Below are 18,320 nucleotides of genomic sequence, written 5' to 3'. Positions count from 1 at the left end.
GAGAGGAGGACGCACAGGGAGGGGGAGAGAGATAGAGAGAGGGAAGGGGAGAGAAGAGAGAGAAGAGAGAGAGAGAAAAAAAGAGTAGTGGGAGAGTGGGAGGGGTGAAAGAATGGGGTAGGGAGAGAGAGAGGCAGAGACAGAGAGGAAGAGGAAAGGGGAGAAGAGAGAGAAGAAAGAGAAAAAGGGAAAGAAGGAGGGGGGAAGAGAAGAGAGAGAGCGTGGAGAGAACAAGAGAGAGAGAAGCGTATGCTCCAGGAAAAAGTAAATTGAAACTTTAGGATGCGATGAAACAAAACCCATCCATTGATGTTTTAGTTAACAGGCACATGAGTTTTTGTTTTTTTTTGCCATTTAATTTTTTTTTTTACACTGGATGCCCTTCCAATCAGAGACAAAGTAAACTTGTGTTTGAACCAGCTACCAGCTAAGTGAAAGATATACCTCATACTGCTTTGCAATTTCAGTAACATATTAAATTACGTGTATCGTGTGTAATTATATTAAAACTACCTTTTCTGTACATTGCTTTAACTTAATAACTTGATCTGAAAATAAATTCATACAAAATTATGAATAAAATAAATGAAATAAAATACAAAACAATACTATTTACTATTTTTATACAAAATAAAAGCATACAAATACAAAAAACATGATCTTATAGTTTTCATTTATTGCTTTTATTTGACACACACATATCCATAGTTATTTAATCTTATTTACAAAAACATTTCATCATGAGCATAAACACAAAGAAAATGAATGTACAAGTATCATTGGCACATGTGGACACACAGTAGGCTTCTTTTGAAATTCTGTAACATTTCACTTCAATCCCTTTAACAGCCCCAACAAGGGATCCAGCCCCTGTAGTCATTCAATAAAAATAATTATGAAAATACTCATAGCTCTATAACAACAATTTTCACTTTGCATTTGAGAGAGCTTTAGACAGTGATGAAGTAAACTTTGGACACACTTTAGTGCAATAATTTTAAAAAATACCTATTTAAAAACTCTCATGATTGTAGTATAAAAAAGGACTAGCTTAATTAGAAAATCAGAGTGAGCTACAGTGACATCTAGTGGTAAAAACAGCAACATTCAGCCTAAAGACATCATAAATTGCAAAAACATGACTTGTTTACTGTACACAGATCAAGTAAAACAATATGACCACCCAAGACACAAAATAGCCCATCTATAAATATAAAACAAACACAATTTTCACTACAGAGCCATTATAATGAACAATTCTATGTATTTAAGTATTTGTTTATATATGTATTATTATTTTTTTGGTGTTGTTTTGTTTTCTATGCAGACAAGAGACAAAACCAAACAATTCCATTTTAAAGGCGAACTATGTAACCTTTCTCGTGGATGGTCTGCTATGTGCTTGTCTCCACGGAGATCTGGCTGGAATGTTCGTCAGTAGGACGGTATTAAACTTATATAGCCATGGAAACAAGCAAGTGATGCCCCCCAGTACAAGTTATGAGTTACTCCAATCACAACAAGCCTATATTTTTTCACTGTATTTTTGAACAATAAAACACAAGTAATTACAAGTAATTAAAACTAAGCAAAATAAACCAGTTTAATGCCATAATGTGGAATATTCCCGATAACTTCAACTACATGGCCACAATTCAGGGAAAATTCATATTGTTATATTTGATCAATGTACAGTAACAATATAGCATAAATTAATCTCTCTGGTATAAGATGTCAGCTCAAAGTCCATATGCAAATTTCTTATTTTTAAACATAAAATGTGTAATAAATAAAAAAAATAAATCTTGCGAGGAAGATGAGGCTATAAGTTCATAGTGATCCTTTTTGATTGGCAGGTCTTATGATACAATCCATGTAAGTTTACTTTTTAGACTCATCTCCTGGTAGAAAGTACGGGTTTGCGTGTCCTTGGACTAGATACGAGTACCGTGAAGTATTTTTGCCTTTAAAAGTCTTCATATCTCCAGACTCAAGATCGTAGGAACCCGTCTAGAAAGAAACAAAGTTATAAATGTCGACTGTATCTTATTATGCATTTGCTCAAAAAACAAACAAACAAACAAACAAAAAACCCATGCAAACCTCTTTAAAACAGCAAAAAATTAACCCACAATTTAATCTGGAAAATCCACCTTTACCGGATTGCTTTATTCTCACACAGTAGAAATAAACCAAAGTTCAAACAGAATAGAAAAAAAAAAAGAAAAACACATAAAAGGTTTGCTGTCACCAAGAAACCCCAGGTCCAAATTACATGTCATGTCTAAATGTACCAGCAGGGGGTGCCAAGGCAAATCAAAAGTCTCAAAGCAAAGCTGAGCCTTACCTTTCTCCATCCTTTGGGGTTTAGCTGAAATCAATAAAGCAACACTGGGAGTCAGGCCAAGCAGGGGGCATGGGGGGAGGGGCTGTTAGCTAGTAGCTGTACTACAAATGTTAGTATGATTGGGTTCAGGGACTACTACGCACAAGTCAAAAGTTACATAACACATCACTGGAACACAAAGCACGGATATGATTGGGTTCATTCCATTGTAATATTAGTTTAGTTAGTACAGTATTAGTTAATTATTGTAGATTTTGGGGAAAACAAAGTAAATAAAAGTTACCATATTTCACTAACTTTACTCTTATGAGCTTTAAGCCATGTTATAATGTTATAATGTTGTTGTCTCAAAAACATACCCAGACTTCTGTTTTGTTTCATTCACACATGTTTGAGTAACCCTGCGTTATTAGTCTGTCTACGTCTCCAAAGCTCAAAATGCTCTATAAAGGGGTAGTTTTCAAGTTAACAGCTACCTTTTACCTTTTGTTCACTACAGAGCGGCAATTCCAGGGCTGAAATCATCCAAATGATTCTAGTGAAGTTGCATGGAATTTAAAAAACACAGTGGAGCACTTCTTGTATTACCACATGAAAAGTGTTTTCTGTTTGAGAGAAGAACTCAGTCTAAATATGCAGGGTTTGTGTGTTAAACATGTGTGAATGAAACAAAACACAACTTCAGATATGTTTTTGATGAGGAAACAACATTATAACATTGATCATAACATAGTGTAATATGGGTCCTTTATCTGAATGAATAGTCTTGCAAGAATACAAATTAGGTGTATGATGTAGGTTTTATAGCAGAGGCTCCATCACCTGCTTGTCTCATCAAAATTTATTGCTTTGCCTGAAATGTTCCAAATAATGGCATTAAACTTATTAATTTCCATGGTGACATCCAGAGCATTTTATAGCCTGGTCAGATCTGTGGATAGGCGGCTATGCTCACAGTGTAAATGAACAAAAGGAAAAAAAAGATGTTTGATGCCATACTTTAGAGCATTATAAGCAAAGCAAAAACATCACAATGGAGACAAGCGCTCTACCAGAAAAGTAACAGAGTGCTTTGAATGTAATTCTTATTCTGTAAAGCACTTTGAATTACTTTGTGTACGAACTGTGCTATACAAATAAACTTGCCTCACCTATTTGAATGAAACTATACCACAACTCACCAGACTGTTGGTTTGGTTGTTTTGTCTACCAGGGCTCTAGTGCTGCCCCCTTCTGTCAGCTCTATGGAAGGACCGGCCTTTACCAAATGCCTATACTAAAATATACAAATACCTATACCAAATACACAAACTAAAGTGTGAGTACATGGGACAGTACTAGTAGGATGCTAACTTTCAATTCTGTATCCCAGGTTTAGTAAGGCATCTCTTGTAAACTTCTATCTGAGTGAAACTATATCCCAACTCACCAGACCGTTGGTTTGGTTGTTTTTCTCTACCAGGGTTCTCGTGCTGGTCCCTTCTGTCAGCTCTATGGAAGGCCCGGGCTCCCAGTGGGTGGTGGCTCTGGGGATGGGGGTGATGTCTGTGGGCCAGGGCTGGTTTGTGTTGCTGACTGAGTACGGACTTTCAAAGTGGGGTACGCTCTTAGAAGAACAGCAGCATTTCCTGATGTCAAAATAAAGAAGATTTAATTAAATTTGTTTATACTTAAGGATACTTAGACATTTTACATTCATTTAAAATTATTTAGTCTAGATAGAAGATGCAAACACTACTAAGCTACTAAGTGTAGGTGGGTAATTATCAGGTAAGTACTTCAGTTTAGCTATTTGAGTACATTTTTGCTTCATATTGGTAGCATTACTTCAAAACAGTAAATAGTAGTACTAGTAGTGGTAGTAGTTGTAGTAGTCTAATGGGTTTTTAAATGGTTTATTAAATTATTGCTTATCTAGAATGAAGTAAATCACTACAAACTTTATAAACTAACTTAAATGTAACTTTTCGATAAAGGGTTCACCACCTGCTTGTTTCCATGGAGATGTTACTGCCTGAAATGTTACACAGTATGTCTTTAAAACTTGAGTAAAGTAGGCCACTCCACCAAGGCTAGTTACAGGTAAGTTCTGTGGAGATGCAAGTCATTTCGCTTGACAGTAAGTATGTTTTAATGTATTTTATTTACATATTTGCAATAAAAACATCTGTAATTGAATAAATGTAATACAGATTGAATTCCCTTGGGATCAATAAAGTATCTGTCTCTCTCTTAGATATGTTAAATGCCATGAGGTTGAACAGTCAGGGCATCTCCATGGAGACAACTTGGAGCGGACCCTCACCAAAGAAGTTACATAGAGCAGCTTTAAGTTTGGACACTAAAAACATCAGTTATACTAACCTTTGACCTCCAAAGCTCAGCCTGACACATTTTAACAAAACCACAGAATAATTAGCCAAGAAAAAACACCACTGAAGTACTGAAGTGCTTATGACAGGTTTTTATGATTCTGTCATTTTGACTTAAATAAGTGGGATAAAACCTGTTGTTAATCTAAATTATAGTTTTAGCCCAACCAAGAAGCAATTTGTGAAGAAAAGATGAAAGAACATGTTTACAGGAAGTGGCATCACAACAAAATAAAGGTGTTTTCTTTTTATTTTAGTTGCCAAATCATTATTTCAGTGTACATGAGAGAAGTCTGAAACCTATAAAAACTACCAAAACCAGGAAAAAGAATGAACATTTTCAGCTAAAACTTAAACATAATGATCTTAAGTGTGTTTGAGTAAAATGACCAGTCCAACCTGTCACAAGCACTTTAAAAGTAAGACTAGAACTCACCAGCAGCAGTACGCCAGCAGAGCCAGGATCAATAAGAGCAGGACCCCTCCTAACACACAGGAGATCACCACCACTGCCAAGAGTGAAGCTGAGGGCGCAGAGAGATTAACGTGGTTTAGCGGATCAATAGAAATGCATTAGTACTGCTGTTCCTGTGTACATACGCCTGTCACGACAACAACTTCTGAACTGTGATATAGCGTTGAAGAAAATATAGACAGTAAGCGATAATATTCAAGCTTATTTATGCCACTGAAACAATAACCCTTAAAATTGCACTGTGTAACCTTCTGGTGGGAGGTCCCGCCAGTTACCAATATTCCAAAGTATGGTATTAAACTTTTCAATCTCCATAGAAATAAGCAGGAGATACCACCAGGCCAATTTACAGGTGAGATATGTGAAGAGGCGACCCCACTCTCAGTAAGAATGCATGTTTTTCAGGTATTTTTGAGCACTATAAACACCCTTAATTGAATAAATGCGTCTTATATAAGTTTAAAACCATACTGTGGAATACTACAGGCAAAGTAATAGCATCTCCACGGTAGTTGACCTCCAATTTGAAAAGTTACACAGTGCACCTTTAAGTAGAACTACGCGGAAAACAAGATTTAAAACATGGTTAAGAAACACAAACGTTAAAATACTACTTAATTTGTATCTATAATGGTCAGAGAAGTCATATTCAACTCTCTACATCTCAAATCTCATTGAAGAGCAAGAAAAATAACAAAAAGACCCCAACAACTGCAAAGAAAAAGTGCCACGATAAATATTGACCCTCAAAAATTACTGTTCCATCAAACATATATTGAATGATAACTCAATATAGTATTTATCGTGACAGGTCTATGTATGTATGTGTGAGATTTGAACTTACAGTCATTGCAGTTGAAGCCAGCATAACCGAAGGGGCATCTGAAGGCGAAAAGAGAAAAAAAGACAACATAGAGTGCTTTGTTAGATCACTACCACTTGGGGGAGCCACACACTTAACTTGTTTTCATTTTCATTATGGATTTGTTCTTGCTTTATTACAGCTAATTAAACTGTAATAATTATAAATTGTTAACAGATTTTTTAGCACTCGTCAATGAAAGTGAATGATTAAAACAAAAAATCCTAAGTACATTAGTTATAGTTTAATCAATGTGTCTTAAGTTGTAGGTTGTAAGTAGTAGTAGTGATTTTGTTAATAAATCTGGTTTGGGTAAAGTAGAACAGGTTGCAAAAAAATAAGTACTTTATTAAAGTTTTTTCATTGTAGGTCTTCACTTCTTCTGCATGTACCTGCTAAATTTAAGATTACTTTAGCAAAAAATTTAAATGAGCTACTCACGGTTTACACGTGTCATCAACTGCCCTTTGACCACTGGGACAGGCTACAAAGAAGTCACAGAAAACATGTAAATTTAGAAAAGTCCCCAAACAAGAAGAACATAGGCCACAGTTATCTATTCAAATTGACATATTTTACGTTTGAATGCACACACTCACACGGCTTCATGCGGATGGTGAAGTACTGACATTTGTAAGATTTACTTTAAAAGGCCCATATTACACTATTTCCAGATCTATGTTATAATGTTGTTTCTTCATCACAAATATACCTGGAGTTGTGTTTTGTTCCATTCACATGTTTAACACACAAACCCTGCATATTTAGGCTCTTTATCTTCTCTCAAACTGAAAACACTCTGTTCCACCTTGTGATGTCATGCGGTAATAGAGAAAGTGCTCCACTGTGTTTTTACACTCCACACACCTTCACTAGAACCATTTGAATGATTTCAGCCCTGGAATTGCCAATCTCTACTGAACAAAAGCTAAAATGAGCTGTTAACTTGAAAAGTATTGCTTCATAACATCACAAGGTGGAACAGAGCATTTTAGCATTGGAGATGTAGACAGACTAATAATAAAGTATTACTCAAACGTGTGAATGAAACAAAAAACAACTCCAGGTCTGATTTTGATGAGGTAACAGCATTATAACATTACAAGAGTCAATTCTGTGTAATATAGGACATTTAAAGGTATAGTATGTAACTTTCTGGAGGTGGCAAGTCACCTGTTTCTTTCCATGGAAATAGAAAGTGAAAGTCCATGGTGAGAGAGACTTTTATGCCATGTGGAATACTGGAAACAAGCAGGAGGAGGCCATTTTCCAGGCCAAATAAGAGTCAGGTTTATGGAGAAGCAAGCCTGCTCAAATTCAGGACTTGTTTTCTATGTTTTTCAGTGAAATAAAGACAAATGAAAACTATGATTTTGGTTTTGTCTATTTTTTGGCTAAAAAGTTACAAACTGTAGCTTTAATTCAAGTATATGGACTAATGGCCAGTGACAGTCAGCTATATTTACTCTGTTGCATTTATTTAAAAACTACTACTACTACTTTTGAGAGGAAAAATAACACATTAACTTGTATTGAATGTATTTAAAGAATCATCAAAGATTTGTGGTTTTGGTTTCCTTCATTTGGATTTTTCCGATATTTTTGACTGATTACTCATCATTTACTAATTAACTTAGTGACTAACTAAACCAATATCATAAAAAAAACAGATTTATAATATCCATGTATTAATTTGAAGTATGGAGTATTGTATGAAGTAAGTATGACGTCTTTTGAAGTAACAATTTTCTTGAGTAGATTTTTTGGCAGCTCAAGCCTCAGCTGCTCATAATACACTTTTATATACTGTTCATGGGAAAATGGTGATTATAGGCTCTTGCTGCACTATTCTTTACTGTTTGGTCCAATGGCTTCACTCTTTAACAACTGTGATTCCCCCACATGTCTCCAGGGAAACGGCTGAATTAAAACGAAATAAATTTGAGAGATAAATGATAAAAAGGTCAAAGGTCGTACAGCTGAAAAGGCCGGGGATCTCGACCTCGGTCCACAGCTCACTCCCTGTTGCTTCACCGCCTTTTTCTCACACAAAACTGTTACGACAAGTCAAAGAAAATCGAGTTACTGCGCCTTTAAAAAGATATGGGACTTAAACTCAGTGGGGTCTCCAGCTTTCATCTTTAAAAGACTTTGACGATATACAGTAAGTAACAAAGTGCATTAAAGAATAGAAGACGTCAAGAGAAGATTTTAAAGGTTTCTTGTGGTCTGTAGTAAAATAGTTCCATTTAAAGACTTGTTTTAGACTGTTCTTTTGTAATTGCCGGGTTTTGGATGGCATCATAACAGTCTGTAAACCAAAACTATTCACCACTAATGGGGGAAAGCTAAAACTAATACTATTAAAATTTGAAATGCAGGTTTTTGTTGAAGTAGTAGAAATTCTGGTGTCACTTGTCACTATTAGAAGGTTAATTGTTAATTGTGGATATTAAGTATAATACATAGTCATTAATAGAGAAAACTGGCTTTTTGTAAGAATGAGGATGGTCATTGCTTTGTCAAAGCAAAAAAAAAAAAAAAAAAAAACATCTTTTGCAAGAATAAAGAAAAATTTGGGCTCTTGGGCTGACAATTTAAAACAATATCCTATCTATTCAACGGTGACAAGTCCAAAAAGTATTGTATAACAGTATAACAGGGAGGTGAACCCCATGAATAGTCACTACTGCTATAACAAACTAGAGCTAATAATTCTAGAGTCAAAGGCATTTTTTTTGTTGTAAACCAGATTGCTGGTGGTAATATTTAGTCAGTTTCCCTCAAATCTGCTACAAATGAATTCTTTGTGTTAAAACTAACCATTGTCCAATAAACAGAACACCAGTACATTTAACATTATGTCTGAAGGCCCTATATAACGCAAAATGGACTCTTGTGAGCTTTAAACAATGTTATAGTGTTGTTAGCTCATCAAAAACATACCTAGAGTTGTGTTTTGTTTCATTGGGTAATCCTGCGTTATTAGTCTGTCTACATCCCCAAAGCTCAAAATGCTCTGTTCCACTGTGTGATGTCATGAAGCGGTATTTTTTAAGTTAACAGCTACCTTTTACCTATTGTTCTTTAGAGATTGGCAACTCCAGGGCTGAAATTATCCAAATGATTCTAGTGAAGGTGTATGGAGTTTCCTGTACAGTATTACCACATTGCATCACAAGGTGGAACAGAGTGTGCTCTAACTAAGAGGAGAACTCAGCCTAAATATGCAGGATTTGTGTGTTAATCATGTACAGTGAATGGGTATGTTTTTGATGAGGAAACAACAATATAACAGGTGAGAAAACAGTGTAATATGGGCCTTTTAAATGATAAGACTCAAGATTATATTTCCTGTTGTACCTTTGCAGCTGGTGTTGCTGGAGTAGAGCTGGTTGAGGGTGACGTAGCCGCGTAAGCAGGTGCATTGGGGCTGGTCATTCACAACACCGCAGGAGGTGGTGGAGAGATCACAGGGAACGAGGACGCCCGGCTGGCACAGGTCTCCAGCTAAAGCAACAGAAAACAATGCAGAAAACTATTAGTCAATCGAGTAATATTAATCCATATAATCCATTATTTGAAATGGTGACAATAAAAAAAAAAAAAAAAAGACAGATTGTGGCCGTTCACATTTTGCTGTATTAGTTGAAACTGTAATAACATTAATCACTGCCAAAATATCATAAATGTGTGTATGCCAGGTTTTGACGAGCCTCTAATTTTAACTTAATTTGGGGATAATACCTGTTGTGAATATAAATGATAGTTTTACACAAATCAAGAAAAAACTAAAACACTGAAAAATAAAACGGAAATACGGGAGTTATATTTTAGAGCAGGTGTCTCCAAACTGTAGCTTGGGAGCTCTCCAACCCCTTTCAAGTAGCTCGCCAAGATTTCTGAATTCTATGTCTTGTGGATAATAAGTTAAATTTAATTAATTACCATTGCAAATGTATTATTTTGATCTAACTCGGTGCACCGATAAATGGATAATGCTTTATGTTTTATAAGCATCTAACTGTTCCCCATCTAAGGCTGTGGCTCTTATATTCACTCGTTCTTTGTTTCTTTCTTTTCTTTCTTTGTGACTGCTGAAATTGGTAGCTCTCTGGCATTTTTGTTTCGTAAAGGTAGCTCACTGGAGAAAAAGGTTGGAGACCCCTGTTCTAGAGATGCCATATTGATGACATTGCACTGGGAGAATATTTAGTATATTTACAATAGTTGTAATCCCACCAAATTAAGTCACAGTTAGAGAATCATAGAAATCTCCCATATGCACTTGAAAGGTGCACTGCTCAACATTTCCAGAGAAGGTTCTGCCACATGCTTGTCTCCATGGAAATGTTGTTGCTTTGTCTAGAATGTTCTACAGTAAAGATTAAACCCACCTATCACAAGGGAGACAAGCAGGTAACAGCATGTTACATTACAGTTCAGATCTGTGGAGAGTTGCCTCTATTCACAGATGGAATTACTGTATTTTTGAGCAACAGGAACACCTGTAATGAATAAATGCTACATGGAAATGTTTAATGTCCTACCGGGGAACATTCCAGGCAAAGCAATAACATCTCCATGGAGACGAGCAGTTAGCAGACAATCCACCGAAAAAGTTATGCAGGGCATCTTTAAAACTTTTATGACTTTCTAGTATTTTGGCCCTTTAAAAATGTTTTTAAGACTAGTTTTTTGCATAAAGTGAAATACCATTGTACGTTGCTGCAACCAGAAGTCCAGTGTTTGATGAGTTTATAGCTTGGTCTATGGCCTTCTGGACATCAGCTGCAGTAACAGTGGTGTCCTCATAGATGTTGTCCACAGTTGCTACGACACTTCCCGGCCTGTAACGGGGTAAATATAAATGACAATGAAATGAAGGATCTTGTATTTGCATGAAATGATTCTATTAAAAAGCTGTGTCATAAACAAAACAGTCCAAGTCTACTATATTTACATAAAGCTTTGCAACAAAATATGAAACATATGAAGGTTTGTAGACTGCATGCATGGAAATCTTAGAAAAGAAAACATTAATAAATTAACTATATAAATGGAAAGACATTATATTAGCAAACTGCATATAATGTTATAAGTTTAACTAGTTTAACTATCTGTAACTAATCTGTTCACTTCTATGTTTCTTATTTAATTTTCAGATTACTGTTTAATGTGGTTTGATGTTTAAAGGTCCATGTTAGAATGTTGTTACCTCCTCAAAAACATATCTGGAGTTGTTTTTTGTTTCATTCACGCATGTTTGAGTTATTCTGCTTTATTCGTTTGTTTACATCTCCAAAAGTCAAAATGCTCTGTTCCACTTTGTGATGTCATGAAGGGGTAGTTTTCAAGTTAACAGCTCCTTTTACTTTTTGTTCAGTAGAGACTGGAAATTCCAGGGTTTAAATCATCTACATGATTCTAGTGAAGGTGTATGGAGTGGAGCATTTCCTGTATTCCTATATGAGATCACAAGGTGGAGCAGAGTGTTTTCTGTTTAATAAAATAATTTAGCCTAAATATGCAGGATTTGTGTGTTCAACGGGTGAATGAAACAAAACACAACGTCAGATATTTTTGTGATAAGGAAACAACGTTATAACAAAGATCAGAAAATAGGGTAACATTTAAATATGACGACTTTCATACTTACGTGAGCTTAATAACGTCTGACCTAATGTAACCCTTCTGGCCTTTGAGAATCTTGAAAAGCTGGAGAGAATAAAACAGCAACAATAAATCACAGATGTTATTTTTACAAATGTTCCAATTAAACTGTGAGCTCACCTCATCAGAAATCACTCCTGCTGTACTTTGGAAAACATTTGAGGACCTGTTGCTCATTTCATTAGAAAACGTCAGTTTGGTGACTCGGAGCAGCCCAGGGACAACTTGGGCTGAAAGAGAAAAATAATGTTTTATTTTATTATCACAAACAAACCTGAAGATGTGTTTTCGTTCATTCACACACAACACACAAACCCTGCATATTAATTTCTTCTTTCAAACTGAAAACACTCTGTTCCACATTGTGATGTCACTGTGATGTCATGTGGTAATACAGGAAGTACTCCAAACTCCATACACATTTCGATGATTTCAATCCTGGAATTGTCAATCTTTGCTGAACAAAAAGTAAAAGGAGGTGTTGACTTGAAACTTATGTAATCCCATAGTCATCCAGGTGGGATCCATAGAAAAAATTCTTCACAGATTCTTAACTTAACTAAAACTTAACTGAACTGAAGAAGCTGCTTGGATGAGCAGCGAAAGGTCTTCACTCTAAAAAAACATTTTTGTCCAATTGAGATAATTGAATTTTTCTTTTGCTATTGAAAAGTACAGCTTCATGACATCACAAGGTGGAACAGAGCATTTGGACCTTTGGAGATACAGACGTAATAATAAAGTGTTACTCAAACATGTGTGAATGAAACAAAATGCAACTCCAGGTATGTTTTTGAGGAGGTAACAGCATTATAACATGCCTGAAAGCTCACAGGAGTCAATTTTACGTAATATAGGCCCTTTATTTCTTCTTACCTTTCACACATTGCCCGTTGTTTAAGTATCTGCCAGAGATACAGGCACAGGTGCCATTGAGACAGACACTTTCAGCTGGGCACGGCTTCCCCGGACAAACTGTATGCAAACATGAATTATTAGTTTTGGATATTATTATTATCTATTTATTATTATTATTATTTTTATTTTTTTCTGAATTTTTGTCCACTTAGAATAATATATATATTTTCCTTGAATACGCTCTGTACACTAAATCAAGACTGTTCAAGTTTGATGCCTGTATTTATTTATTTTCCTATAGGCAAAAACAAATACCCAAATTAGATTTTTGCTCTATAATAAATCATCCAAACTTCAATTCTTAATTTGAACCCTGTAATTGAAAAAGCATGATCCGGTAAGCTGTAGATTTCCACATACATATAGCTGGAGCTGCAGTGGTGCCGGTGCTGCCCCCTGTAGTTGACTGGGTGGTTGTACCAGTAGTCACAGTGGTCTCTGTTGCCGGGGTAATAGTCGTGCGTGTTGATGTTGAATTAGTGGTTACTACAGTACTGGAGGCCACTGAGGAAATACATATTCTAATGAGTATAGTATATATGAAGCTAAAAATACAATACAAGGAAGTAGTAACAGCAATTATCATCTTAACAATGAAAAGGTGGTTGAAACTACTATTAGCTGTTAGCCCGACTAGCCAATGTCATTTTCAGTGGATTTTTGAAAATCTATGAGACCAAATGTTTTTCTGTCATCAAATTTTTAGTTTTTTTGGTTTGACTTCTTAGCCACTGGTAGTAATCAATGCTTTGCTTGAAATTTAAAGGTGCATTGTGTAACTCTTCTGGTAGAGGATCCATCATCTGCCATGGAGATGTTGCCAGGAATGTTCCACAGTATGGCATTACAATTATGTATCACTTAAAGAAACAGTAGTTGACACCTCTGGGCCAAGTTATATGTCAGATCTGCGTGAATGCGAGCCCACAAAAAGAAGAAGCTTTTTAGGTCAAAACAAATCCATGTTCTTGAATAAATGCAAGATGGATACATTTAAAGCCATACCAGAACATTCCAGACAAAGCAATAACATTTCCATGGAAACAAGCCAGTTACACAGTGCACCTTTAAAAATAGGCTGCATGCAAATAATGGCTAGACAGGCTAAGTAGCTATACTGCTGAATATTAAAATGGAGACAATTGGGTATATGTTTTAGGTTTTTGCATTTTCCATGATAACCAACTTATAACATTTGCAATTTCATTGTCTAGTTTAGGCCTGTCATGATAACATATTTTGAAGTACAATACAAAGCTGAAGAAAATATAGATAATAATACTGAAACTGACATAATAACCCTTATGTTCAATAAATAAATAGCTGAAAATTACTTAGTTAATCTGTATCTATAATGTGTCAGAGAAGTCATTTATTCAACCCTCTACAGCTGAAATCTCATCGTAGTACAAAAAAAATATTGTTCCATAATCAGAGGTGGAAGAAGTACTCAATTTTGTTACTGAAGTAATGAAACCAGAGGAGAGAAATACTAAAGTAAAAGTAAAAGTACCATATTAAAAAAAAAATCTTCTCAAGTAAACGTATTAAAATACCTGTTTAAAAATATACTTATAGTAAAAAGTATTTCACACAGATTTTGAGGTCTTCGTTCGTATTTTTATACTTTTGTCTGCTCAAATTATGAATGTGAAAAATAAACCCTTCAGCCTTTTCAGCAGGTCTTAAACAATAATGTACAAAAAATACTTTTAGTTTTCAGTCCTGTTCAAAAATGTAGTGGAGTAGAAAGTACAGATACCAGGTCTCGAATGTAGTGAAGTAAAAGTAATACTCATCCACTGTAAAATGTACTTAAGTAAAGTACAGATACTTACACATTTGACTTAATTACTGTACTTTACTACTTTTACTTGGTTCCCTACTGTCCATAACACATACTGAACAATAACTCAGTATAGTACTTAGTATCACGACAGGCCTACCTAGATTTGGTACTGCCACTAAATACAATGACAACTTACAAATCATTCAAACTGAATTGAGTTTGAATAGCCACTTTTACACTTGTACTACTCTAACATAGGTTTACACATTGTCTTCCTTTTAATACAGAAATGTCTATAGGGATCAAAGAGTTGGTCCTACCTCCAGAGGTTGTTGCTGAGGGACTAGGGTTGGTGGTACTTCCGGTAGGGTTTATGGTGCTATTGCCTGGGGTGGTGACTGAAGAAGGGGTAGTAGTAGTAGTAGTAGTATTTGAAGTAGTAGTAAGCACTGGAGAAGGGGTAGTAGTAGTAGTAGTAGTATTTGAAGTAGTAGTAGACACTGGAGAAGGGGTAGTAGTAGTAGTAGTATTTGAAGTAGTAGTAGACACTGGAGAAGGGGTAGTAGTAGTAGTATTTGAAGTAGTAGTAGGCACTGGAGAAGGGGTAGTAGCAGTAGTAGTAGTATTTGAAGTAGTAGTAGACACTGGAGAAGGGGTAGTAGCAATAGTAGTAGTATTTGAAGTAGTAGTAGACACTGGAGAAGGGGTAGTAGTAGTAGTAGTAGTATTTGAAGTAGTAGCAGACACTGGAGAAGGGGTAGTAGTAGTAGTAGTATTTGAAGTAGTAGTAGACACTGGAGAAGGGGTAGTAGTAGTAGTATTTGAAGTAGTAGTAGACACTGGAGAAGGGGTAGTAGTAGTAGCATTGGTAGTAGTATTAGTAGTAATGACTGGAGAAAGGGTGGTAGTTGTATTGGTAGTAGTAGTGGTAGCAGTAGTAGTAGTGGTATTAGTATTGGTAGTAGTGGGTGGAGAGGGTGTGGATCCATTTGAAGTAGTTGTAAGGACAGTGCTAGGTACTGCAGTTGTCGGACTTGTAGTTGTAGCATTGAGGCTTGTAGTTGGTGAAGCTGTGGTATTACCTATAGTTGTAGTACTATTTCCTGAGTTAGTTGGTGTACTGACTGCCAAAGTAGTGTGATTTCCCGTAGTTGCAGTTGTGATCAGTGAAGCAGTAGTAGTAGTATTAGTGTTAGTAGTAGTGGTAGTGGTAACATTGTTCGGTTGGGTGACAGATGTGGTGGACTGGTTTAGAGGAGTAGTAGTTAGTGCCATAGACGTACTTTCAGAATGGCTTGTAGTAATTGTAGTAGTATAATTACTTGGGCTTGTACTTTGTGTAGTAATTGTAGAAACATTCCCAGTGGTTGTGTGATTTGATGTATTTGGGGTAGTTGAGGTTGTGATATTGCCATTACTAGTACTATGAGAACTGAATGTAGTAAATTCCGTTGTTGAGTGATTTCCAGTGGTAGTACTGGGAGCTATGGAAGTAGTAGTAGTTGCTTGTGTATTATTTGAAGTAGCTGTATTATTTCCAGGACTTGGAAGGGTGATCGTAGTTGTCAAATTTGAAGTATTTGGCGTTGTTCCCATTAAAGTAGTATGTTCAGTAATGTTGGGGGTTGTAGTAACAGTAGTAGTAATGTTACCTGGGCTTGTTTGTGTACTCAATGTAGTAAAGTTATGAGGCTGTGTGACCGAAATTGTCTGATTTGCAGTGCTTGAGGTTGTAGTACTGTGTGTTGGTCCTGCAGTAATAGTAGTAGTAATATTATTGTCAGGGCTTGTACTATGTGTACTCATTGTGGTGAAATTGTGAGACTGAGTGGTTGTCTGATTTGCAGTATTTGGCATAGTTCCCATCAATGTAGTATGTGCAGTATTATTTGGGCCTGAAGTAACGGTAGTAGTAATAGTAGTAACATTACTTTCGCTTGTACTTTGTGTGCTAATAGTAGTAAAATGTGTTGTTGAGTGATTTCCAATGGCAGTGCTAGTGGCCATAACAGTAGTCAACTCTGTCATAGCACTTGAATTTGTAACTGGAGTACTCAACGCAGTGTGATTTTGTGGTGTAGTGGCATTTGAAGTTGAACTATGAGTAGTAGTAGCAGTGGTAGAAGTACTATTTGTTACTTCCGTAGTCGCTGCCATAGAAGCTGTAGTTACAGTTGCATTTCTGTCTACTGTAGTGGTAGCATTTTCTGGCTGTGTAACTGTTGCGGATTGAGTGCTGGGTGATTCAGAAGTAGTATTAGTAGTAGTAGTAGTAGTAGTAGTAGTAGCAGTAGTAGTAGTATGTGTTCCATTGGTGGTTTTGTCATTGTTTGTGGTCAGCTGTGTTGTACTTTGACCTGTCGTAACAATCGTACTTGAATTCCCATTATTTAAGGTGGTCTGGCTTGTCTCTGGACTAGAATTATTGGCAGTTGTGGAGGTTGCATCTTGACCGATTGTGGTTGAGTTGTCAGAAGTTTGGGTAGTCCTCTTGGTCGTGGCGAGAAAGGTAGTGTCTCCCCTCAGCGGTGTAGTGGAGGCGGGTAAAAATGTAACAGTTGCGTTGGTTGAATCTTGGCTCGTAGTGGTGGTCCCGTAGGTGGTTGCGGATATTCCTGCAGTGATAAACAAAAAATAACTATATGTAATTTTTTTTTGCCGATCTACAAGCAAAATACATCATACCTTTCTTTCAAAGTGACATTATGTACTTAATAGTCAAATTTAGCATAATAAACACTAGTGAGAAGGCTGAAAGTGGATTAAAAGTGTGTAATCTTTCAAATAATCACTTTAATCACTAATAATTTGTCCTTGGTTACTTTGTGGTTAACTTTATGGCATATTCTCATTTTAAATGTTTTAGCACATTTACGGAGCAAAAATGATGATGGCTCTTTATTTTATTTAACCTTTATTTAATCAGGAAAAAATCTCCTGGCCGAGAATCAGCAACTACATAGTAACAACAAACAGGCAACAATAAAATGGCAAAACAAGTGTGCAGTACTGAGGCAATCTCTGACGCTTTCACCTTTGATTTAAAAACATTTAAGGGCAAGAGCTGAGTCACTTTTCAATCTTTCTTTTGTTCCAGGCAAAAGGAGCTGAGTGAACAAAGGCTTTCTTACCCAGCTCTGTGTGGGCATAAGGAACAGAAAGCAACATCTAGGCCTCTCATGATAACACGTTTTAAAGCACGATATATTGGTACACAGATATACTGCGATAAACGATAATACTGAAACTACTTTATGCCATTGATACAATTAAAATAAAGCAGAATAATCCCAGTACCACCTTTTTTAAACAGACAGTATCACTAAAAGGCCTGAGCTGCAAAAAATATATATCAAGTGACTTATTCAACCCTCTGCAGCTCAAATCTTATTGTATTACAAGAAAAATAGCCAAAACTCCCACTCTTACAAAGAAAATGTATCCACGATAAATATTGAGCTCCAAAATAGTATATTGCTCCAGCTTCTATGTATTGAACCATAAATGTGATTAAAGTACAGATGTAGGGAGGCAGTAGTCTGAGCATAACCTTGTAAATAAAAGTATACCTACGCCCTGCCTCCTAGATGCACTAGATGAACATAAGTCACAGTGATGCATCATAGCTCTTTATCAGTGAAACCTGATAAGAAGTGTCGATCATCTGAAGGTATGAAGAGGATGATTTCATATTAAAAAAAAAATAAAATCACCATAGTCTATTATAGTTAAGAACATTGCAGTGACACTCTTTTTTTTTTTACTTCAAAAGAAAAACACATCTTATTACGAAAGAAGAAACACAATTTAAATGTGTGATTTAAAATTGAAGTCATCGATCAAGACACCAACGTACTTATATTCATGAATCACCTCTGTGACAT

At 36.0% G+C, this 18,320-nt stretch overlaps 1 protein-coding gene across 3 annotated transcripts in view; it reads right to left on the bottom strand.

The window, feature by feature from the left end:
* Nucleotides 1-661: 661 nt before the first annotated feature.
* The window catches only part of si:ch211-198m17.1 (mucin-2), a 36,183-nt gene continuing 18,524 nt past the window's right edge, over nucleotides 662-18,320 (bottom strand). The window contains exons 2-14 of one of the 3 annotated variants that reach the window (XM_055152915.1): nucleotides 14,757-17,051; nucleotides 13,008-13,151; nucleotides 12,606-12,704; nucleotides 11,850-11,959; nucleotides 11,716-11,774; nucleotides 10,773-10,906; nucleotides 9,420-9,566; nucleotides 6,498-6,540; nucleotides 6,039-6,076; nucleotides 5,156-5,243; nucleotides 3,777-3,975; nucleotides 2,348-2,371; nucleotides 662-2,010 (exon numbers count right to left, since the gene is read on the bottom strand). In XM_055152915.1, coding sequence (XP_055008890.1) covers nucleotides 1,882-2,010; nucleotides 2,348-2,371; nucleotides 3,777-3,975; nucleotides 5,156-5,243; nucleotides 6,039-6,076; nucleotides 6,498-6,540; nucleotides 9,420-9,566; nucleotides 10,773-10,906; nucleotides 11,716-11,774; nucleotides 11,850-11,959; nucleotides 12,606-12,704; nucleotides 13,008-13,151; nucleotides 14,757-17,051 — 3,509 coding nt within the window. In that variant the 3' untranslated portion in view covers nucleotides 662-1,881. The other 2 variants (XM_055152916.1, XM_055152917.1) reach the window with 2 other exon arrangements.

Source organism: Boleophthalmus pectinirostris, unplaced genomic scaffold (assembly GCF_026225935.1).
Source record: "Boleophthalmus pectinirostris isolate CB_2022bp ecotype Guang Dong unplaced genomic scaffold, ASM2622593v1 HiC_scaffold_17, whole genome shotgun sequence".
In the NCBI taxonomy this organism is placed as follows: domain Eukaryota; kingdom Metazoa; phylum Chordata; class Actinopteri; order Gobiiformes; family Gobiidae; genus Boleophthalmus; species Boleophthalmus pectinirostris.
The sequence above is the reverse complement of the archived record's forward strand: the minus strand, read 5'-3'. Positions and strand labels throughout refer to the sequence as shown.